We start from the raw sequence: 24,707 nt of genomic DNA, 5'->3' as shown, positions 1-24,707 counted from the left end.
GAGGCTGGGGAGAAAGGAGGAAAGCAGTGATTCAGTCTGAGGTAGGGATGATGCTACAGCTCAGGTGAGAGGGAGAAAACTGGAATTAACCCCTCTCTGCTTGTTCCAAAGTATAACTGATCATTAATGACTCTTTTTACTCTGGTGGCAAAGAGTATGCTGCAGGAGCGGGAAGATCTGAGGTCCGTGAAATGATGAGTGGCCCTGGTGTGCAGCACAGCAACAACCATGGAGTCTTCGGAGACACTGCGGCTAATAGTTTTATTCCCACTAACGTGCAAGCGGCCTGTGCAACTGTAGCATCCCAGCAGTGAAATAAAACACAAGGACAAGCAATGCTGCACACCTTGCATGGCTGCAGCTGGCTTTCTCCAGAGTCGTGTGCTGCCATTCACCGTGGAGATAAGAGCCTTCCCCTCCACCTGTTCTTTCCTCCGTTGAGCATGTCTGCCTCATTAGCTCATCCTCTGCTTGTCTCTCATTCTCTCTGCCTTCCCTGGCTTCTCTCTTTGATTTTCCATATGCTGTTCTCATAAGGAGCTTTCCCCAACATTTAATTCTCAGGCCTGCTGCATAACAAGAAGGCGTAACAAAGAGTCGCAAGACTGCAACCTGTAGACTGCTTATCAAGATGTACGTTGCCATTCACAACCTGTTTTCATGGCAGCCAGTCCAACGGTTAAATAAAACCCATGATTCCAATGACAGAAGGTGCCAGAGCAGCAGGGCAGCCATGTCCATATTGTCCATTTGCACTCCTTATTTCTGAAATATTCTCATTTTCCCTCTCGAGCCAGCAGTGGAGCTGCCCCACTCAAAATTTTACTTGAAGTCCACTAAAATTTGACTTAAAAAATAACTTCCAGACAAGTTTAAAAGAACAAAAAGCCCAAACCAAGGGCAGCCTGCCTATGCTACTGGACTAGACAAGAGGCAGTTCAAGTGAATCAGCACAACAGGAATTCTTGCAAGCGGGGCTACTGAGGTCCTCAGCAAACTGGAGGAAGGCAGGCGAAGGGTCTGATTTTGGTGGGGTACAGGCTGCAAGAGCCTGCAGGAGAGCACATAGGGAAGCCTGACAGAGGCAGTGGGTTGGGTTCAGGTGCTTGCCGCACCCCTGGACCAGCAGGCTGTGTCAGGGAGCGCAGGGGATGCCTCTGCATGGTGTGGGTGTAATGGCGCCTGACACTTGTGCTGGACTTACGGGCTGAGCACTCTTTCCCTGCTGCACACCAAATCCAGGGGAGAAAACCATATCTGTGAATGCTCCTTTCTTTCACCCATTTCCCTCGTCCTAACTACCCCTACCAGCACTCAAGTTTTGCCCAAATCCCCAAGGAAGCAGACACCTTGTTGTGCTGCATCCAAGCAGGGAATCATTACAGCAGCCCGTGTACTCAGCCTCTGGGGATGCCCGCTGTGGCTGGGCAGGATGCGGCCAGCCTGCTGCAGGCACCTCTAGGTTAAGTCTCTCTGTTGGAAGCACTGCCTCCCCCCAGCACCTCTGGAGCACCAGCGGGAAGGGGGTGCCTTGCTCCCAAGCCCTCTGGTTTCTCCGCTGCTGCATCCCCTTTGCTGCAGCCTTTTGCCTCACCCCTATACAAAACCCAGGGCTCATCCCTTCTCTTTCTCATGCCTTTCTCTCTGGGTTTATTGTCATCAGCCATACCAGGCAGGGGAGGGATGGAGGGAGGGGAGGAGGCGTTCGGCTCGGTGCCTCCTCTCATAACCTGTGCCTGACCAGTCTGCCTCCCGAGGGGCTGCGGGGAGCTCCCCCTGCTCTGGCATCTCCTCACCCCTCCTCAAGCCCTTCAGTTCCCAGCACCCGGAGACGGATGGTGGCAAGGGGGGGAGGAGGGAGAGAGAGGGACTGACAGCAACAGCCCTTTCTCCGGGATGGGTTGAGAGAAATGAAAACCTCCCGACCTCCTTCCTCTGGGTGTTTCGGAGCAGATCCTGCCTGCCTGGCGGGGTGACTCCTCTGCACTGTCTGTGCGCGCTCCTGTGCGTGTGCTGCTGCCATCGCAGATGTACCCCCAGCTGTCACTTTGCCGCGTGCAGTCGCTCCCTCTCCCGCTTCTCTCTGTCTTTCCCTCTCCCCCTATTTATTATTTACGGAGAATTACAGTCCCTTTCCCACGCTGCCATCTCGCTGTGTGGCTCCTCTTCCCTCTGTGCAGGGCGAGTGGCTGGCTAGGAGGGGGTCCTGCCGACTAGGGTCCACTGAAAGCCCAGCCGACAACAGAGGGACTTTATGCTTGATTTGCTTTGGGATTGTACCGGCTTCACTGGAAGAGCTGCCGTTCTCACAGGAGGGTCCATCCCAGCCTGAGAGAGGTAAGTGAAGACATCTCTCTTTTGCATTTCCCTCTCCCCTATGCGAGATCAGTGGGGCTGCCCCCCAGGAACCAGCTTCCCTGGGGAGGAGAGTGGTGGTCGGGGGCAGTGCTGTCTGCCAGACAGCACGGTGGAGAAGTCCCGGTTGTGTGAGGCTGACGGGCAGCGATCTTCCCGATAGGGCAGAACGACAACCCTGCCGCAGAGGCTGCTGGTACTGGTTCCAGTCCAGTTTCAGTGCAGGCAGCTGGGAGCAACTTGTCCCAGCTGTGAATGGCATCAGCATCTTTCGCTGCAGCACGGGCAGCTCAGGTGCAGCTTTGAGGCTGAGCACTTGGTGCTGTGGTCACTGGGTACCAGGCAGCTCCTGGTGAGCCCTGGCTTTTGTCCCCTCCTCAGGGCTGCGGAGAGGGGCCAGCATGCAAGCTGCCATGCACCTGACCCGTGGTGGCTTTGCTGGCTATCATTTTGGTCTCAGCTGTCTTTGTAAGAACAATCTAAAATGGAGAAGCGATGACCAAAACCGGACAGGTCCAGCATTCGGTAAACAGGCTTTAGGGTGAAGGGTATGTATATGTATGTGTGTATGTATTTGTGTACAATTCCACACACAAAGCTCACAGACCACAGGGCATGAAGTGAAGGATGCCACGTCACAAGTAGAGCCAAAAATATGTCCCAGGTTGCGGCCAGCATCCCTGCCAGCTGAGCCTGTGATTTCTGAACTTTTCGGCAGAAGGCACAGCACTGAGGGTGGGGGTGAAACACAGCAATGAGAAACTTCACAGCCTATTCCAGCCCTGCCAGGGAGGAAAGGGAGAGAATAAGGTCCTGAATGAGCTGATGTGAAGCTGCCTATAGATGGGGGTATATATGTAAGCGTTAGTGTGTGTGTATGTGTGTATGCATATATACACATGCACAGACACGTGCACAACATACATCCCACCCAGGGTATTCTGCCCCCCTTCTCCCGCTGCCTGCCCAGTTTATTACTGCCACTGCATCTCATGCTAATTAAGAGAGACAAGTAAAATTGGAACTCTCCCTGTTTGGGGAGAGAGAATGTTTGGAGATGTTGCGCCAGCCAAGTCATGACCAAGCCAGGCCCCAGGCCTGCCATGTGGACCATCAGGTAGCTTGAATGTGCCACGTCCAGCACATCCCTGATGGCAACGGTAGTGAGCAGGGTACAGCACTGCTCTGCTGCTGGTGCCTGATCTGCCACCCAAGGATGAAGGGAGAAATGAAGATCTTATTTGGGGAAGGACTGGAGCAGCTGCTACTGCAAGGTTTAAAGAAGGAAACCCTTAAAAGACAGGGGGACACAGGGACTTGTCACAAAGCATGAGACATTTCTAGCAGTGAGGAGGAGAGGGTGCCTTTCCAGAATTGCAGTCCATTTTTCTTCTGAGCTTTGTTGCCTGGGTCTGTTGGGGGTGGGTCTTCCTCTAACTGCTGTGGGCAAACAACATTTGCAAGGAAATTATTCCACATGAGCAAAAGGCTTGCGGGAGTTGTCTCTCTGTCAGACATCAGTGTATTCTCTGTTAGTGTGTCTTTCCTACTTGGAGGAATTATGGTAAATCCTGAGCAAAGAGGCTGTTTGCAATGAGAAAGGGGGGAAGCCCTCTTATGTAATTTTTATACCAGATCATAGCTTTACCCTTGCCTCCAGCAAAGTGAATGCCACATGCTAGCAAGGTGCACTCCCAGCTCAGATATCTTCATGACCTACTCCAGCTTTCTGCCCTTCCTCTGGCTTTTCTAAGCCTGATGCAGAAAGGATTTTCTAGGGTCTTCAGCCCCACAGAAGCCTGATGAAAGCAGAGCAGCAGCTCAGTGTGGCAGGGAGGGCCAGCAGCAGCATAGGGTCGTCGAGGATACCTGGATTGGAGGATCCAGGGAGTGGCAGAGGTTGGAGCTGTGCGTGGAACAGGACAGGGACAGGCTCAAGCCTGTGGAAGAGCACTTCTGGGCAGTTCTTTGGTGACTCTTCAGCACTTGCCTGTTGCTGATTCGAAACAGAGACCAAGCAGTTTCTGTCACTTGCCATGTTTGGTTACACGCAGCTGCTTACACTGCCTGACATCTGTCTCAGCCCTGGGTGACTCAAGCCATAATTCAAATGACCATACTGGGACACTCCTGCCAGCTGGGTAATGCCCCAGAGTGCTACACCATGACACACACTCCAGTTCTCAGTGGGAAGGAGCTGGAGTTGGAGTCCTGGGCTGTTTCTGTCCCTACTGCATGGAAATACCTTGTGACACATACCTTATTCCTGCTGTGGCTTTACCAAAGTGCTGGCTCACAAAAATGCTTTGTGTGGCTGAGGGCATCCTAATAGCAAGAAGAAAATTTTTTTCTATAAACCAGTTCAATTCCAGGCTGGAGAGATGGAAGAAAAAGTTGCTTCACCTGTGAGGGGTGGGATTACATGAAACACATTTTTATTCAGAATTGCAAAAACAAGTGGTTGAAAGTTAGGAAATGTCGGCATTCGGGGCAGCGTGCCATCTGCACCGGGTTGCAGTCCTGACTGGTAGGATCACACACTGCCTTTTCATAAGCTGCCTCATTCAGAGCACCAGCTACATGGTGCTCAGGGAGTGAAGCAGGGGGCTGTTATTTTTTTTTGGTACTGCAAAGTGTGTGCCTGTTTTATTTATTTACTGCCTGCCATCCAAGCCCTGCAGGCAATACATCATTATTCATTGTCTTGTGGTGTTCTGAAGATGTTCACTGCTACAGTTGCCTTGTAGCTGATGACAGAGAATTTATGCTCCTGATGAGGCGAGAGAGTGGTTATTTTCCTTGCTTTTGAAGGGAAAAGAGAGTTCCCCTTTAGCCACACAGGGAAGGAGCAGCAGGTGCAGGACTGGAGCCTGGGGCCTCTTGGCTCTCAGTGCCACTGAGTCCTCAAGACTGTACCAGTTTACTGGCTAAGCTGCCAGCATTTTGGGAAACAGCTGTGAGCGCTCAGCAGTTCTGCAAAATGGCCCCTAGGGTCTCGTGTTGGGTACCCGCAAAATTAGGAACGTACAGACTGTGGCCGCCTGCCAAACCTGTGGTTTAATATTTAATGCTGACCATATAAAAATAGCCTTATTTATTACAACATCCTTATTGTTAGCTTGAGTATCGTGTGTCCTTTGCACTGAGTATGGGATAGGGTCCTGTGTAAAAAAGAAATAGTACTTCCTTGGATAAGCAAAGGTTTTGTTGTAATGCATGTATGCAAGTGGCTGAATTAAGGTTGTGAGGGTACTAACTCACATTTAAGTGCTTGGCTTTGCAAGCCAAATGGCATATTTTATCATATGTCAATTTTTTAAAAAGATGAAAATGACACTTTATTGATTCTTTTTTTTATGAATGGGAAAACAAAAGACTTGCTATTATTTATACACTGCAACGCCTCACACCTATCACAGGAAGGATTGAGACCTAAATTTACAACAGGGCCATACAAGTCTGAACTTCATGACTGACTGCAAGCAAAGGCTGTTACTTTGAAGACAGGCCCTGCTACCATGGTCCTCCTCACTCCAAGGAGGCTGGGAACCTGGGAAGCTTCCTTCCCCGTGGACCATGCCCTCACACGAGGAATAAAAAAGTAGGCCCACATTCAGAGTCTGGAGAGGAGCTATTAGGGGCAACTTGCCTTAGCACTCATCACTTGGGCTCTCCTTCCACTCCTGGTGAGGCTCACTGCTCCTGGTGCTCCCCATAGCGGGGCATGCTGCTGCTGCGATTCTGCTCCGAGATACCTGTGTGGGGGCAGAGGGCCTGAAGGTGGGCCCTGCTCTCCATATCACTTGCATCTAGTCATTTTGATGGGATGTGAATGTTGCCACGCACATATCTTTTCTGCGGCTGAAAACCCTCCAGAAAACTAAAGTCACAGCAAATTTTAAGGCCTTCCCCAGCTTCAGCAAGCTCTGCAGCATGGGGCTGTGACGCGTGTGCTAGCCCAGATGCATCCAAGGATCCTGTCTGGAGCTCTGGGTTGTGAGAGCTGTCACCACATCTTGTTGAGCTATGGGCAATGTTCTCAGCTTGTAAATACTTGTTTAAGTGTGTCCCAGAGATCCTCAGGCACCGCTGGAGCTGCAGGCAGCAGCCTGGACCCCATGCAGTTTGTGTGGACTTTGTGGGGTCGCCCCTCTTGGATGCTCTGGGAAGGTGATGTGGCCATGGGGAAGGGGAAGAAGAGCTCTCTCTAACAGGCAGCACCGCCAACCTCATGCCACAGTGGCAACTAAGTGAAACAGATCTATACAACTCACTAAGGCAGAAAAAGGTCTCCTTCAGAGTTCAGTATAAATGCATCGTGTGAGAACAATGAGAGCCAGCCTTTCCTTGGGAGGTTTGCCAGGAGCTGTGTGCGTGCTGGGTCACTGATCCCCTTATGATAAGAGCAGAGAGGATTTTTACTGCTGGCTTCTTGTGCTCTGCCCCACTGCTGCACATGCATGGATGATCCCTGCCCCTGTGACCACACCTGGGGCACAGGCTCGTGAAGTGATATGGTAGTGAAGTTCTTTTCTCATCCCACTGTGTTTTGTACCTCCTCTCCCTCTTCCTGCTCCTACTGCCGAAGTGGCAAGCCACTACCCTTGCAGCCGGTGGTCTGATTCTGAGAGGCTGGCAGCCGGGGAAGGGAAGACAGGGTGCTGGGTGAGGAAGAGGGGGAGGGACTCTTTCACTCAGCAGCTTAGATGGTGGCAGTTCTCCATCATGTTGGCTTCTCCACCAGAAGCAAAGGTAACAAGACTCAAGCAGTAGGAAGACTAGTGATCCTGGGGTCCTGGTGTATTTCAGAATACAGACTATAAAAAAAAAAAGCAAAACCAGTCTAGGCTAATGCAGAAATGAATGGTGGCAAATAAGCAGGTGTGGGACACTTCGTGTGCACAGGATCACCCAGGCTTGCAGAAGCTCACCTAATTCTAGGAATGAGGAAGCACAAGGAGAAAGCCTTATGGCTGAAATGCCTTGACCCCCATAAGATATAACAGGGGTTTCTTGGTATTGATCTGGAAGCCCCTTGCTTTGTCAGTCTGGTCATACGGTTCGACAGACATCTGGCCTAGCACTCCAGGGACAGAACTGTGAACCGAGAGCTTATATTGATAAAAACCCTTATATTTTCCTACCTTATTGCTAAATTGATGCACCTCCATCTACTACTCTGTGGATGTAAATGTATCTCTCATCTCAGACAGGTTGGCGCCTTCCCTGTTATGGATCTGCTGCATCCTTTGCCTCTAATAAGAGACCCAGGGAAGGTACTGGGTCATCTCAAGAATTCTGAGCCCTCAGATAATCCTTCACAAATGTGGGCCCATAGATACCTTTCTTGAACACCACCCAAATAAAAACAAGAAAGAGATTACTTTGGGATCTGGAGCACCACCCAGCTAAGAAGTGCAGAAAATACCTGCGTGGGGTGGGGAAGAGGATGAGGACCACAGGACCAGATCCTCCCATCAAGCTGCTTTCTCTGCCTGGACCCTCTCCCTCGGGTGTGCCACCCATACAACCTCCCTGGGGTAGGCTTGGCGGGAAGTTGGGGAGCAGCACTTTAAATGCCAGCAAGGTGGAAGATGCTCGCAGGGTGCAGAGGAGGAGCTGGGAGCAGAAGGGTGCCTCCCTCAGACCTGCTGGGTTGGGAGCAGCTGCAGTCCTTCTGTCAAGGGGCTGAGTGCAAGCACACTGCACCAGTACAGGTTGGGGGTTGACCTACTGGAAAGCAGCTCTGCTGAGAAGGACCTGGGGGTGCTGGTGGACAGCAAGCTGACCATGAGCCAGCAATGTGCCCTTGTGGCCTAGAAGGCCAACAGTGTCCTGGGCTGCATTAAAGAGAGTGTGGCCAGCAGATTGAGAAAGGTTATCCTCCCGCTCTACTGCACCCTAATGAGGCCACATTTGGAGTGCTGAGTTCAGTTCTGGGCTCCCCAGTTTGAGAAAGACAGGGAACTACTGGAGAGAGTCCAGCGGAGAGCTACGAAGATGATAAGGAGACTGGAGCATCTCTCTTATGAGCAAAGGCTGAGAGACCTGGGTTTGTTCAGCCTGGAGAGAAGACCAAGGGGGGGGATCTTACCAATACTTTTAAGTATCTAAAGGGTGGGTGCCAAAAGGATGGGGCCAGAATCTTTTCAGCGGTGCCCAATGACAGGACAAGGGGCAACGGGTACGAGTTGGAACACAGGACGTTCCACCTGAATATGAGGAAAAGCTTCTTTACTGTGAGGGTGACAGAGCAGTGGAACAGGGTGCCCAGAAATGTGGAGTCTCCTTCCCTGGAGACATTCAAACCCCTCCTGGATGCAGTCCTGTGCACACTGCTCTAAGGGTACCTGCTCAAGCAGGGGGGTTGGATGAGATGATCTCCAGAGGTCCCTTCCAACCCCTGCCATTCTGTGATTCTGTGTGATTCTGTGATTAAGGGCTAGAGCTGCTACTGACCACGGGATTAACCCCTGCAGGAAATTAAAGTTGTAGAGAAGGCTCTTCATTCCACAGCAGAGAGAAACAGAAAAACTGGGATCTGGATTAGAATTGGCAGGGCTGGTGACAAGCCGCCACCCACAGCCAACTGTTCCCGGCTGGATCAGAAAATGTTATCTCAGTCTTCACGTAGAGGCCCCCTCCACATCTCACTTGGTTACCAATTTTTGCCAACAGTGTGAGAAGAGCAAAAACATCACTCAGTGGCAAGAAAAAGAGGAGGAAACTGGGTAGCCAGCTCACGTGTCCCTCCTCTGAGCCCCACTCCCACTCCCTAACCTGCTTCCCTTCTCAGCTGCCTCCGTTTTGCACGGAGGAAACTTGCACGTGGTCTGTCGCGTTCAATAATACTCGGAGAAGATACTGGCACACACATGGCTGGATTTCTTCCTGTCAACTGCCCCCTCAGCTCTCCTGCTGCTGCTGCTCTGGGCCTCCTCCATATGCCACACTCTCGCTGTGCTGGGACTTTCCTGTCACTCCCATGTCGGATATCCCGGTCTCCCCACCTGCTTCCACAGCCTCCCAAGGAATCCCACTTCACAGACATCTGGGTCTTTCCCATCAGTGCTACCCACCCTGGCTCCCCTTTGGATGCTCTGTGCTTTCTCAGAGGGTTCAAGAAGGCCTGATGCCCTTGGCATTTCCAGCCCCTCCAGCATCTCCTGGTCCTGTTTTTGTGCATTGGTCAGGGAGACCTGGGATGCAGACAATGTGTTCTGGTTAAGGTACAGGATGAGGAATCAAGTAAACTAACTTCTCTCCTGATATTGCCACAGGCCCATCAGGAAACCTTGGGAAAGCCCAGCCAAAACTCTTTTATTCTGTGTAACTGATAAGCCCTACAAATCATCTCTGCAGGACAGGAGAGCATTTACAAGCCCAAGTGATCCAGTCCAAGCACAGCACTTGGCAGCTTTGAAAATCTTGAATGGGGAACTGATGTGGGCTCATGGTGAGGTAGCAAGAACTGGGCAGCTGAAATTTCAGCCAACCAAACTCAGCAGCCATTTTTACCTCTCCCATATTTTACCTCTCCATAAAAAGTGGATAAAGTCGATCCTTCTTGGAGGGACTTGGGGAGAAAACATTTTTTAACACCAATCACATTTGCATTTCAGAGGTGTCTAGCATTGTCCTTGCAAAGACCAGAAGCTTTTTGAACTCTTCACATCCCAAAGAATAGGGCGAGGACTTTTTTTCACACCAAGTCAGGAATGTGGCAGAGTCCCTTACAATACTGAGTGAGTTCTGCACGCTTTCTACTTGCTTTACTACTTTCTGTGTGAGGTGTTTTACTTATCTGTGATTGATCACTGCAAGTCAGATGACACCATTTCTTCTGCACCTGGGATTCTAGTGTGAATTTAAAATGTGCTTTCCATTGATTGCAACAGCACAACACTAATGAACCTTGAACACGTGTTAATAAATCAGCAAATGCTGGCAATGAAGCCCCCAGATATTTAGCTTTGAAGCTCACCAGGGCAGTGACACACCCCGTATGTTTCTACAGTGCTGCTGAGCCTGGCTGCCACCTCTGGGTGCTTTTGTCCAGACAAGAAATGAGGAGCTGCTGCAGAGACAAGGTGACCTCTTGTGGTCAATAATTTGCTCGACTAACCTAGGTCTGTTGGGGGACAAAGAATAGGCACCGTCTCCATGCTATCTAAACCCACTTGTGGTACTGTCAGGAGCACGATTCCCCACTAGAAGTCATCAGCCACTTCATGGGCTTCCAGTTGCTGTAATCATAGAATAGTTTGGGTTGGAAGGGACCTTTAGAGGTCATCTAGACCAACCCCCCTGCAGTGAGCAGGGACATCTTCAACTAGATCAGGTTGCTCAGAGCCCTGTCCAACCTCACCTTGAATGTTTCTGGGGATGGGGCATCTATCACCTCTCTGGGCAACCTGTACCAGTGTTTCACCACCCTCATTGTAAAAAATTTCTTCCTTATACCCAGTCTAAATCTACCCTCCTTTAGTTTAAAACCATTACCCCTTGTCCTGTCACATCAGGCCTTGCTAAAGAGGTTGCCCCCATCCCTTTTATAGTCCCCCTTTAAGTACTGGAAGGCTACAATGAGGTCTCCCTGCAGCCTTCTCTTCTCCAGGCTGAACAACCCCAGCTCACTCAGCCTGTCTTCATGGGAGAGGTGTTCCAGCCCTTGCATCATTTTTGTGGCCCTCCTCTGGACCCACTCCAACAGGTCCATGTCCTTGCTGTGTTGGGGGCTCCAGAGCTGGACACAGTACTCCAGGTGGGGTCTCACCAGAGTGGAGTTAGAGGGGCAGAATCACCTCCCTCGAACTGCTGGCCATGCTGCTTTTGATGCAGCCCAGGTTATGGTTGGCCTTCTGGGTTGCGAGCGCATATTGTTGGCTCATGCACAGCTTTTCATTCACCAGTATCCCCAAGCCCTTCTCTGCAGGGCTGCTCTCAAACTCTTCATCCTCCAGCCTGTACTGATATTGGGTAATCAGAGCCCATGGCTGCCATGTTCCCCTGCCCAATGTGTACCAACCCTTCTCCCCCAAGGGATGATGAAGGGACAAACATAGAACAACGTGCTTTAATCACTGAACCCTGGGGTACCACTGTCCCCCTACATTATGGGTGATGGGAGTCCTAAAAGCAACAAGGAAAGGGGAGGAGAAAAAGATAATCTCCTTAAGGTGTCCTCCACGCCCTCCCTCACCCTGTTGCTTTTCTGATAAAGGCTAAAGCAATTCAGCATTGGAAAGGGGAAAGGAACGTTGCCATCACTTGTCAAGGAGAGTGTCGGGGAAGGATGAATGTCAGTGAGTACTTCCTGGTAATTTATCGCTGGCATCTGTTGCAGCCTCTGTTACCTACCCTTTGCAATATAGGTCACCCACATGCCCTGCCAATGCTCGTAAGCCAGGCTGTTAACGGAGTCTGATCCCTGAGCCATGATCCATGGGTTAGTGCAAAGGACTATGAAAGACAATCAGAGGTTGCTGGGCTCTGTTTCTGACTGCAACTCATCCTAGTGACACAGTCACCTGTCCCTCTGGCCTCAGTGTCCCTGTCTGGAAAACGGGATAACTTCATCCACCTACCTAGAGCAGAGGTACTACTGGCTACAACCTCAGCCTTACTTCTAGGGGTCATGAAATACAAATAACAATACCTACAACCATGGTAAGAGCCATTCATAAAGCAGATGGAAAGCTTTGGATAGAAGGTGTCACAGAATTGTGAAGTGTTACTAAAACAGTATGTGGATGCTGAAACCCCCCTCACCCTCACAGTATGCTCCTTGGGACCTGACTTATGAAAGCTAAGGGTTTAGAGTGATACTGCAAACGTTACTGGTGTCTGTGCAGGGAGAAGGGAAGCACAAGACAGTGATAGCGCCTGCTGTAACTTTTATGCCCTGGCAAGTGCTGCAGAGCCATTACAATCTCTTCAGCATCCTCCCCCAGCAGTAAAGTTCCCTGTTCAAGCTAATTAGGGGAATCCTCATTAAAGAGTCCTCTAGAGTCTGACAGCAGGCCAAATGTCCAAGTGGCACTTCAGCTCAGTGTATTTTTGGCCACTGGAGCCCATGGGCCAGAAATGGATGATTTCATTCTGTTGCTTTGAGCTGAAGCTAAAAAAGTTGTCTTTCTGTCCTATATCAAACGGCAAGAAGAAAAGGCCATCACCAGCCCCACAGGCTACTCTGTTCATTTCTCTAGAATCTGGAAAAGAGATTCAATTCCAAGCATGTGGAAGAAAGTTCTGGACACTATGTCCCATGGATCACAGGGCATTCAGCTGACATGTTGCTTCAGGGAGAAGGAGCCATCTAGTAAGCCTGGAAGAAAGACTAATTCCTGGTTTGTAGAGCCCTTGGGTGATTTCAGAGCATTCAGAGCTCCAGCAATGCTGATCAGCCTTGAGCCCCCAAACCCAGGCAATGCCACACTAGTTCAGAACAGAGGGCCCAGTGCCTCTCCTCTTGGGCTGGGGGTGTATGGGGGGCACTTGTAGGTCTGGCAGAGTCCTAGCTGCTGGAAAAGTCCCTGGTTGTCAGGCTGAAAGCAGCCAGACAGATTCTCTGGTGCTCCGGAGAGCCTTGAGGTATGGGCAGGTGCCAGTTGCCCCAAGACTGTGGGATTCCCAGTGCTGTGTTGGCAGTGAGTGCAGCTGGCCTGGTGCTCTGCAGAGCAGAAGGCATCTCTTGCGCCGCAGTAAAACAGCTAATTAAGTCAGAATTCAAGACAAAACAGAGAAAACCTTTATAAAAGAAACTCTCAAAAATCCTCTCTGCCTCTTTGCTCTCTCCTGGATGCAGAATATTAATCACTAAGGATCTAACATGCTTATGGGCAATAAATGTGTGGGAGAAACTGCTTCTTTCCAGATCCTTGAAATTAAAATTTCTCCATAAACATAGTACTTCAAGGTATAAATGCAGAAGCTCATTGGCCATTTCACTTCAGCAGTCAGGAACCTCTACCTATTCCACATCTACGGCTCTGCCACCTGAGCATATGTTACGCTTGAAGAAGCAGGCAGTTTTGTGCAAGACATGGATGATGATAAATATGGGTCACAGAAGAGTCCCCAGTATGTGTGCAAGCCCAACTCTGTGCACACATTTGTAAATGTAAGCCAGATTGGCAACTATCTCTGCATAAGTGCATGCAGATAGCTGCTTTTAAGTCTTAGAAATGTGTATGAGTGCACAAAGGGTGGCTGCTACCTATGGGGTGGGGAGTGCTGTGTTTATGTGACATGCTTTTAATAATCTTGGGTTTATCAAGGCACCTCCATCTTTGTATGTGTTGCAGTGCAGGAGACAGCATTAAAGCCTGAACAGGTGTTAATCACTATGCACTGTAATAAATTCTAAACATAGGGAAAGGGCTTATTTATACACGGCTGCTCCTCCTACCCTGCACTCTGTGCTTAAGCCTTGGTGCTGCCTGAGAGGAAGAGGCGCCCGTGAGGTACCAGAAACCAGTGCAAGAGCTGGATTTGCCCTGGCAGATCAGAAGGAGCTGGGGGTAGAAACCCTGACCCTGTAACTGTCCACACACCTGGGTATGCTAGTCCTGCTCCAGCGCCCCGCTGTCACCTGGGGATGGTGTGGCTGAATTGCACTGAGCAGCAAGCGGGGTGGGGGATACACTAGCCCACAGCCTGAGCTGGGGGCCTGGGCTGAGGGGAGACCACAGAGGGAAGCCGTGTCACGAAGCACCCAAGGAAGCTGGTTTGTTGGTTTCTTTTTTTTTTAAAGCTTAGCCCCCCTGATTGGAGCCGAGCCAGCTGATACAGATGGGGTGTTACAAAACAGAGCCAAAAGGCAAGAGCGCAAGGAACAGAGCTATCTATAACCCTGACAAAGTTAGATGGAGTGAAGGTGGGGAAGAGGGAAAGACAGAGCATGGCAGGCAGCCCCTGATGCTGAGAGCAAGGATGCAATCGTTCGGCAATGGGATTTGGAGCTGATTGACTCCCGCTATCCAGCAGGCAGATAAGGCACCGTGGCTGTCAGCTTAACTCTGCCATTTATTCCTGTGCTGTAGGGAGTTAAATAGAGCACACCGAAAGCCTGCTGCCGGGGAGTGAAAGTCAAGGAGGGAGAGGGAAGGAAGAGACTGTAATTGGGCAGTGCCAAGGGAGTCGGGTAGAAGTGGCTGTGGGCAGAGCCCCTCCAGGTAAGTGCTTGCGTCTTTTCATCCTCCTTGTCCATACTGACAGCTGGGGACAGGAGACTTCAGGGGTGGCATTTAGGACAGAAACATTGATATGGTGGAGGCTGAAAGTCTCCTTCTCAGCCAGGGCAAGCGCAAGCACTGAATGGGGACAGCTATTTGTTGCAGCTTCTCCTTTGGCGGGGACTGCAGGGAAGGGGCTCCAGCTCGGTTTGGGGAGTGGGGGGGGCTGCACCAGGTGAAGGTTGGGTTGGTTTCAGTGCTGTGAGAGTTATTAATCTACTTGGTGTATTGGCATTTGGGTAAATGGTCTAAATAGCCTAGCAAAATGTACTAGTCCAGGCACCGAACCTGCTTGTCTTTCTCACCAAGATGCTAATTTAAATATTTCCTGGTGGTTTACACTGCTGTATAAAATCAATCAGTCATGGGAGCCTGGGGGAGGGGGAGCAGCTGGCATGTGTGTGGGGAGAGTGTCCCAGTGGGAGTGCAGCGCCCAGCTAAAATAAGGGCTGTGGATGTTGCCAGAGCCCCTCAGAGAGGAGGGAGGATGGTTTATTTCTGTACCCTGGTTGAAATGTGTCCATCTAACTGCTGCTGTGCCTGTGGGCGGCACATCAGAGAGCAAGCAGGGGGACACAGGAGGGTCCATGGTGTTTCCTCTTTTCGTGCTTGCCTATATCCAAAAGGGAAGCAGGAAGGAAGGAAGAACCTGTTGTCAGTCACTTATTGTCAGGGGAGAGTTTATGGTCTTTGGGTTTCTAATTAGACTGAGCATTTTTCCTTCTTCTAATTAAGATGTAATTCCTCTCTCTTCAACACTCCCACTCAGTCTCCCCCGCCCCAGGTCCTCCCTTCTCCTCCGAGGCTTGCTCGCTCTTCAGCTCCTGCAGTTGCTGCAGTGTGAAATCCCCAAGCTGAAGCTGTGCTCTCCTCAGCCCCACTCTAGGCACCACATCCATTTTACCTTAAAACAGAAAGGAAGCACTAGTGGGGAATATGGGGAGGAGGAGAGAAGCGGCTTGGCAGCCGCTGGTGTCCAGATCTCAGTGAGCCTCAGCGTGCATCAGGAAGAGGATGCACAGGTGGTAGCAGCCTGTGTGGCAGTGAAAGGGAATGAGCTGGAGTCTGCTGCCCTGGCAGGGTCACCTCAGCAATTCATCAGGTTAACCTTGAGCATGAGGCTAATGTAGCTACCGTAGCAGGCTCTTCAAGCATGGGTTTGTCTCTTTGGCACTTAGGTGAATCAGGCCTTATTTCTGCACTGCAAGGTTCAAAGTGAATTAATGTTGCACCTTCATCATGCTATGCTTTCTAAAATATCCTCTATCTCTCCTCAAAAACAGAGCTGATGCCTCAAAGGCAAAACTCTAGTTGGGAAGGGGAAAGGATGACACTGAGCACAGCCCCATGCCCTGTGCCCAGGGAACTGAATCCCACCCACTCTGCTCTGCTCTTCCCCTCCAGGGCCTGGCAGGCAAGCTACAAGGTCACTCCTCCTCCTTTTGGGGCTGTGTGCCAGGCTGGCTGGTGGATGTGAAGACACGCTGGAGAAGACAACAATGCTGCCTACAACTGCTGGCCACCGGTGGAGGAGCAGGTTCCTCATGAGGTGGCAAGAGGCTTGTCGTAAGTAATGCCTACTCAGGTACTGAGTATAATGATCCTGTTTGTCAAGGGAGTGGAAAGAAAATAGGTCACATCAGGGTTAAGAATAGGGGAGAGGGACAGCTAAGAATGGAGATGTTTGAACTAATTCCTGATTCCTTTAGAGGCCAGGCTAGCTGGGAGGGAGAGCGAGACTCTAAAGCTGAAGATGGGCTTAAAGTGGGACAGTGAGTGATGATTGCTTCTGAATTCCAGTGGGCCTGGCAGGTGAGAAGCAGCGAGATAGATACCACCGCACAAAGATCCACTCTGAACATTTCTCAGATAAGCATGCTGTAAGATGCAGACTCCTCTCTGTGGTAGGGGTTTATACATAGGCTGCTAAGCAAGGCTCCTAGCTCTTCATGGCAGAAGTAATGACAGATTTTAGAAGGGAATGCAGGATGCAAATACAGAATTATCCTACTGGGCACTGCCACACAGTGAAAATCAAGGAGTAAATAAAGATGATCTCTTTTAAATTAAATTGTAAAAGTTCAGCCTGTGCACCTTCCCAGTGGACCAGGGCATCTGCTACAGTATCCCTGAGTGCAGAGCAGACACTGCTAGGGTGATGTGGGGCTTCAGGGTATGTACCTGCACTTCAGAGAAACATCTGAGGACTGCAGCAGAGAAAAGGGAACACCTGGAGAGTGTCCATCACTACTGCATGCCCAGGGAGCCAACTGGGTCTGTGGTTTCCCTTGTTCTTGTCCTCCTGATCAAATGTAGGGGTACCACTGTAAGAAGCTGGGGGAATGATTTCCTTTTCCAGAAAACAGGCATCTTTGTAATCCATCCTCGCAGACTAGACTGCCGTATAAATTATTTACAATGAATGCTACTGAGTCTTGACTTAATCGGATATTCCTGGATCAGCTTTCTGCCACCTACTAGAGTCACCAAACACCCCACAAAGTAACTTCATCTTCCCCTAACACAAAACCACATACTACTCATCCTTCTGTAGGGCTGGAAGACAGCCTACAGTTTCTTCTGTTGCTTCTCTACCTCTATTCCCTGTAAAGCTGCATCCTAATCAGTGTGATGAATTCCTTGGTCTCAGCTCACATCGTAGTGGGTACATCTCTTGTAAGGACTGAAAATGAAATCAGGTCTTCTCCTCTCTATGATTTTAGTAAAATATTTCCAAGAGCACAAAGCAATATATGGGTAACAACAGGACATTTTTGGCACATCCTACATGGCTGCAGAAACTTGGCATAAATCCAGTTCCTGAACATAACCACAGCCAGCTGCCTGAGGCTTTGTTCTTACCAGCCACCGCCAGCATACATACTGGTGGAACCCCACAGCTGCCCAGTTGGGGCTGGTGGCAGGTAGGTATTTTGAGAGATAAGCCCTGAACAGAATGCCACCTGTATAGCATTACACACAGTCTGCGCTTGCCTTTCTTGGTGTACAAAGCAGCTAAGTGTTATCTCATTATCACAGCTGTCAATCTATTATTAATACTGTACTTTTGTTAAGCATCCAGGAAAAGACGGGGTCACTTGAGTGACTCACAGCTCTTTCTCTTCCCCACTCTAGCTCCCATTCTTTTAATTTTCTCCCTACAACAAGAGCACTATGTATTCTGAATGGAATTAAATATCAGCCAGCCAGGCAGTATCTGCACTGCGCCAGTCCACAGGCTATGATCCACTTTCATGGCAATCTCTGCTGGTGACCCCAACCTTTGCATGATAAGAAAGCACAGACATATTCACGGTAAAGATCTCTCCTGTATTTCACCATAAGGATCCATAATTATAATTAAAGGAGGGCGCAGATGGCCTGGACTGGTGTGCACCTGAGATCTCAACTGTATGACAGAAAAAAAATTCTTGAAGGAATTGTGAAAGATGGATGAAATAAAAAAGAGCAGAGACACTTTCTCTGAACACTTATTCCTTGGTCCTTAATAAAGTCATATAGCTTAGGATCCAAGCTGTGGAGTCGCCTTAGGCTGCCAGTCCAGAAATCTACCCATTTTCACAAGGATTGCTGGGAACACAAAAAGACCTGACACAGGATGACAGGGTTTGAGTATGAAGGCAGCATCACTGACATAAACCAAGTCAATATGAAAAATATGGGCTATGGGGCAGACTAAACTCTAGAGAGTGTGCTGCCAGGGAAGAGAGGAAGAGCATGGCTGACTGCAGAGCTGTTCTAGGTGGAGCTTCTCCATAAGCATGGGCCTCCACAAGCTCCCTCTCCAATGCTGTCTTCACAATTTCCTTGGGGTTAAGAAACAAAACACGTGCTTGTTGGTTCTTCAGAAGAAAACAGGACAGAAGATTCTGGTTTCCAGTCCAGGAAAGAAAAGCAACACAATAAAGGCATCCACCCCTAAAAAGACTCTACCAACTCCAAGTGACTGCCTTCTCTGAAGAAATGTAAGAAATGGAGAGGACAGGGCATGACATAGAGACAAACCTGCTTCAGTTTTAGTCAAATGCTCAAACTTGTCACCTTACAAAACAGCGAGGGAGCTGAATTTGCTTCCCACATTGAAGAAATTATTCTCAGTTCCACAAAAGGAATTAAGATGAAGGATGCAAATGTTTTACATAGTCTGCTTAAACATAACTCCCACTCCTTTAATGACAGGAGGCACAAAGCTTACTTTCCTTTTGCTGATGCTTCTTTGCCATAGAAATGAGATTTTAAAAAGTCACTGGCTCCCAGGGAGGGTTGGCAACTAGTGCCTTGACACCACTCACAGGATCTGGACCCATGTCTGTAATGGTGATCCATGACAGCCCTAAAAATGCTCATTTGTGGATTGTCCAACCTTATCTTTGAGACACTGCAGGAGAAAGGGGGGTATGGGCTAATCTCTTTCCTAACACCCCTTTCTTCAACTACCTATCTGCAATTTTCTTCCTGATCTCCACTGCAATTTCGGTCAGAGGAGATGCTTGTGGGGGTATTGCTGTAGGATTCAGAAACTATTTTGGGAGCAATGGCCAGTTGCAGGTGCCCAGTGGTTTAGGGTCTCCTTGCTGTTTTTTAATAGCTTTCTTGGTCATCCTTTTGTAATGTAATCTAATTCATAAAAAAGTCTCTTGCCACAAGGCCTACACAACACACTGTGGATATGGAGAGCAAATGATACCCTGATTCAGAGCCTAATTTAGACCTGAGTCTGATCTATCACAAAGATTAGGATTCAAACTGCAGGAGCACAGCTGAGATGTAGGTTGTTTTGTTTTAATTTTTCTTACAAGGTTTTCAATAACATGTCTATTTCTGAAAAAACAGAGCTGCTTAAATATATACCATTCCCTTCTCTCTCAACCCTGACTGTTTAGAAAGAGCTGTCCTTTATCAGAGGTGACACGTCCCACCGCTCTCTGCTCCATTCTCCTCTGACAGGTTCCAGTGCTCTAGTATCTGGCAGCAAAGTCCTCTGGGATGCACTGTTCTTACTTCTCTGTGAAACTGGAAGGATATTTACTTGCTTGCTCATGAGAAAAAGGCTAAGGGGAAAATCGTGCTGCCAGGGAGCAGGCCAGCAGTAAAGGGATGCATCTGTGAGGAAGTTCATTATACTGCAGGGTGTTGCAGAGAAGAGTCCTGCTGTGAGGGTCATATTGTAGCTGTGGTTGTGCTCAAGGTGGCAGTGGGTGAGGATGGGAAAGCACTGCTCTAATACGTGCACTCTCTCTCCCCTGCTTTTCACCTACCAGTGCTTGGCTGTTGGCTGTCGCTATGTGCTGCCGAGTCCTTCTTTGCTTGCCCTTCCTCCTGCAAGTGTAACAGTGGCAAACTGGAAGTGGACTGTAGCGGCTTGGGCCTCTCTTCCATCCCCTCAGACATCCCCACAAACACCAGGACCTTCCTCTTTCTCAACAACAAACTCAGCATCCTGCCAGGAGCAGTGTTTTCCAACCTCTCTGCCCTACAGAGGCTGGATCTATCCAACAACTTCTTAGACCAGCTCCCTCAGAACATCTTCAGCGACCTGGGGAACCTCACGGAGCTCCAGCTGAGGAACAACAGCATCCGGGCCTTGGACAAGGACCTGCTACAACACACGGCCCTCCTGCGCCAGCTGGATCTCTCCATCAATGGCCTGGCCCAGATACCCTCAGGCATCTTTGACGACCTGCCTGCTCTCCGATCCCTCTCTCTCAGGTCCAATCGCCTACAGAGCCTGGACAGGGTGACCTTCGAACCGCTAACCAGCCTGCAGCAACTCCAAGTTGGGGATAACCCCTGGGAATGCGACTGCAACCTCCGAGACTTCAAGCACTGGATGGAGTGGTTCTCCTACAGAGGTAGGTGCTCGTGCAGCAGGAGCCAAGGGCAAAAGCACTGGTTTTCCATGGAAAGGCAGACAAAGACAGGCATGGAAGAAGCATGGGCAGATACATCTGTCAGGTCAGGCTGTCCCAAATGCCAGATCTTAGCCAAGGAGCATGAGGACCATGCTACAATGCTAAGAGAGTTTAGTGCCACTGCATCTTCATATAGCAACACTTCCAGGCTGAGAAGTCCCCAGATCTATTTCCTTATTTTGTTTCCAACCTGAAAGATCACTTTTTTTTTTGAGAGGAAAGAACTTTCTTCAAATAACATAAAAATTTTAAGATTATGAATTCCCCTCTTTCTGCCTAAAGAAATGCTTTTCATGCTTGAAAATAACCATCCCATTCTCTTCCTTAAGCCAGCAGAAGCAAAAGCCAGATTTGTCTGTAAAGCATCAGGTTTGCTTTCAAAAAAAGAACCATAGGGAACAGTGCCACTTAGGAAAATACTGCAACTAATATTGGCAAACCCAAACTAAGCCCAAATTAACAAGCCAGGCCCCAAGTCAGACTGGGTATAAAATCATAATTTCAAAACAAGCAGTTTTTGACAAGTTTGTATTTCCAGCTTTTCCTTGAAATATAGAAGGCTGGAAAGGTACGTATCACTTAGCATGAATGCTGATGGGGTGACATACTTTGAGGAGCTGCGACTCAAAGAAAGATGGCACATTTTAGAGGAACAACGATTGAAGGCCTGACCTTCTGTTGTTGGAGCCGATGACTTGGAAAGGGTTTCAAATCATGCAGATACCAACAGTCAGCTGTCACATCCCTGCTGATCACAGCCATGCTACAAAGAGATTATCTACGCCTATGGCTAAACTGCAGTCTGAAATATGCATTTGTGTGAGCGGAATCAAACAAGCATATGAGTGCCACTTTTCTCTTTTTTTTTTGTTTTGCTTTGTTTTCTTTCTTGACTCTCATATCACAGAGTCGTTGGAAAGCACACAGAGTTAATTTTGTGTTTTTTCCCCTTCCAAAGAAATTGCCCAAACTTGCTCAGCATTTGTTTCAACATCTGTCACTATTTTCACAAAGGGGGGATGGATTAGTTGTTAGAAGATGGGACTGTGTGTCTGTTGTTATTTTGAGAAGACACAGCCTGGTCCTAGCTTTTTGCTTTAATTTCTCCTTTTCTAAAATGGTTCTACTGACACTTACATACTCACTAAACAGTATGAGGCTGACTTAATAGAGAGCTTCAGAGGGCTTTCATGTCTTGGCCTGAATGGTATCTGTGCAGATATCATGCACCATGACTCTACTGTCATATCCAACCTAGGCAGAAGCAACCCAGCCATTTGCCATGGTTGAAGATGTTCCAGCTGTGGAGGGCTAAGGCATGCGAAATGTCTCCAAGTTATACAAAACAATAATTTTAAAGGTTATTGTGTGTGCTTCTGCCTGGGGACGTGTACTCCCTCCCTCCACCTTTGACGTGCACTGTGGATCTGGCAGGATATGGTGGTCTGCAGTACCTCCTGACTTCAGTGTCATCCTTAAGCTCCAGAAACATCTTGCACTAGATCATGGCTGCCTTTTGGGGATGGGAGAAGGTCTCTGAACACCCTCTCTAGTCAGCAATGCATTCACACATGAGGGACTGGATTTTATAGCCTGACTGCTATAATAAAGCAGTTCCCCGCTTGGTAACCGCAATGCTGTTATGCCTGACTTCTGTAGGGTAAATCCTTTGAAGGTGTGAACGGAGTCATAGGAACTTACCCCACCTGAGGATCTAGCTCTGCTGTCACTGTACTGGGATGAAGCTGTGGTTCACTCCTATTATCTCTATTGGGACAGGTGGGAAAATCGACCAACTGGCATGTACCCTGCCCAAGGAGCTGAAAGGGAAGGATATGCGAATGGTGCCCATGGAGATGTTTAACTACTGCTCCCAGCTGGATGATGAGAACAGCTCTACAGTGCTGGACAATACCGGTCCACCCTGCACTAAAGGAAACCCAACTCCTTCCAAATCTAAATCAGGCCCAGAAACAGAAGTGGAACCCAGTGTGGGATGCCCTCAAAAACAGCGATATAGGCCTGTGAGTGTGCGCCGGGCTATTGGTACTGTGATCATCGCAGGGGTGGTTTGCGGCATTGTTTGCATCATGATGGTGGTGGCAGCTGCTTATGGTTGCATCTATGCCTCCCTTATGGCCAAGTACCACCGGGAGCTGAAGAAGAGGCAGCCACTCATGGGTGACACAGAAGGTGAACATGAAGAGCAAAAACAAATCTCTTCTGTGGCATGAAACTCTTCTAGGAAGGAAGGGACAGCAATGAACAAAGGTACCTGAGAGCAGTCAAGCATGGGGTCCTCCCAAAATGCATCTTCCCAGACAGACAGACTGTGCTATTGCTCCACTCACCCAAGTAGTGCAACATGCTTTTGGGGGGGGTCAGGGCACCTGGCTTGATTTCTGTTCCTCTGCCCCAGGCCCATTTTGTGCCCTTTCACCCTTGGGCCCTCCCAGACAAATAAAGTAGAGTCAGACCTCGAGTGCTTGCTGTGCCTCATGCCCTTGCACAGAGCTTCCCTCACATGCCTGCTGTGGAGGCAGCCAGCACCTTTTGGGAACCTGTGTCATCCTCTCAGCTTCAGTCCTGAGTTGTCCTGTATCCTGTCAAGAGCTCTCTGCAAACAGAGAGAGCAGCTCTGTGAAAGCTGGTGTGAGGAACAGGCCACCAGAAGTGGCCATGCCTCACTGTTAGGGTCACTGCTGTTGTGTGACAGTAAGTTGCTGCCCACCCTACAAGTCAGTGCTGCCGAGAGCACATCACAAAGGGAGGGAAGGTCCCTAGGCGATGACAACAGTCAGGGGCAGATTTCTCTTCTCACTTTTAAAGATGGAAAGATACCTGTATCATTCTAACATGCTGCCAGAGAGCATAGCGTTCCTCTTTTTGCTCCTGGCCAAGTCCAAATCTGTGAGCTGACACACATACGTCATTCATTATAGGTGCACAGATACAGAGCCAGCCTCCTGTACACACACATGCTTACTGACGCATTCTGATCCAAACACACACACGCAGTCAGCCCCAACTCCAGACATCCAGGCACCCCACCTGTGCATGCAGAGACACATATGCCCATGCTGATCTGCCCTCTGCATGCAGCCATGAATACATTCAGCCACTTCACCTTACTCTCATCATAACAGTGCATAGCACCTTCTGCTTCAGACAAAATACATGCACCCTGCCACTGAGGAGCTAACAACATCATCTCGGCCATAGTGCAGAGCCAGTAGAAACAGGCAGGATTGGATAGAGAGAGGCAAAGTTATTAACTTTACAGCATGAGTCTGTGGAAATGAGTACACAGCGCACACACACACAAAAAAAGGTGTGTTCTTGTTATCTGTTTTATGCTTTCTATGATAAATGGAAAGGGTAAGGATATGAAGCCTCCATTTAGAAATGTTTGATTGGCAGACCAGAAATGGGTCATCAGGAAAGACCAGAGGAGGAGGTGGCTTACCAGCCTCAGCAGTGTAAACCATGCTGAGGAGTAGCATGAGCCAAAGGGAAGGTGGCGGGAGAAGATGATGCACAACCCATGAGCTGGCATGGCTGGCAGAGGGGCAAGCACGGTGTATGGAGTAGGGTTTTGCAACAAGGGCAACTGAAGAGAGGGGGCACAATTCTGGAGGGTCTTGAGGTGAAGGCTGAAACCTGAACCACAGCGTGGCACAGGTGGAAGAGCCCAGGAAGGGGCCAACACCGTACACAGCACAGCCCACATATGCCGCCCCCACCATCACTGCTGTGTTCACTGCCATCCACAGCTACACAGGAGTGTGCCCACCCACACAACTCTGCACACTGCCACTGTCACGTAGGGTGACATCCCCCAACCAGATTTTAAAGCCCTCAGACTGCAGTGCCTCCTATTAGTCTTAGCTCTTTCTGACCTTACGGGGTGGGGGGGGGGGGAAGGAAGTGAGAGGGTAAAAAAAAGAAAGGAACTCAACATAAGGACTCATTTTGTATCACTGGAAGTGGGATAAAATGCTGTCTCCAGGGGAGAGCGCACATTGCCATGGTAACCTGCTCTAACCCGTCACAGTGGGTATTCCTGGGTGAGGAAGATGACATCGAAGGTCGTGCATCCACAGTGCCTGTGGATGGTGTGATCCCTGCCATCAGGAAACAAGCTGGCAGCCAGCCCAGCTTTGCAGGGTGTTTCACTAGCAAC

At 49.4% G+C, this 24,707-nt stretch overlaps 2 protein-coding genes across 3 annotated transcripts in view; one reads left to right on the top strand and one right to left on the bottom strand.

Annotated features, from left to right (window-relative positions):
• The window catches only part of CACNA2D4 (calcium voltage-gated channel auxiliary subunit alpha2delta 4), a 132,844-nt gene that overhangs the window by 29,644 nt on the left and 78,493 nt on the right, over positions 1-24,707 (bottom strand). The gene's annotated exons all lie outside the window — the stretch shown is intronic.
• On the top strand, positions 1,737-24,426 carry LRTM2 (leucine rich repeat transmembrane protein 2). 2 transcript variants are annotated; one of them, XM_075115765.1, is made up of 4 exons: positions 1,737-2,337; positions 15,996-16,157; positions 19,874-20,464; positions 22,304-24,426. In XM_075115765.1, the coding sequence occupies exons 2-4, from the start codon at positions 16,091-16,093 to the stop codon at positions 22,756-22,758; spliced, it is 1,113 nt and encodes a 370-aa protein (XP_074971866.1). In that variant the 5' UTR covers positions 1,737-2,337; positions 15,996-16,090; the 3' UTR covers positions 22,759-24,426. The 2 variants fall into 2 exon arrangements, with proteins under 2 accessions (XP_074971866.1, XP_074971857.1); XM_075115756.1 differs by lacking the exon at positions 1,737-2,337 and adding an exon at positions 14,214-14,531.

The sequence above is a fragment of the Phalacrocorax aristotelis genome, chromosome 1, assembly GCF_949628215.1.
Source record: "Phalacrocorax aristotelis chromosome 1, bGulAri2.1, whole genome shotgun sequence".
In the NCBI taxonomy this organism is placed as follows: Eukaryota; Metazoa; Chordata; class Aves; order Suliformes; family Phalacrocoracidae; genus Phalacrocorax; species Phalacrocorax aristotelis.
Note: the sequence above shows the minus strand (reverse complement) of the source record. Positions and strands in the feature narration are given on the sequence as shown.

Coding starts and splice junctions, on each gene's coding strand:
- LRTM2 (XM_075115765.1), top strand. CDS start 16,091: ATGCTGCCTACAACTGCTGGCCACCGGTGGAGGAGCAGGTTCCTCATG. Junction 16,158..19,873: donor GAGGTGGCAAGAGGCTTGTC/GTAAGTAATGCC, acceptor TTCACCTACCAG/TGCTTGGCTGTTGGCTGTCG. Junction 20,465..22,303: donor GGAGTGGTTCTCCTACAGAG/GTAGGTGCTCGT, acceptor CTATTGGGACAG/GTGGGAAAATCGACCAACTG.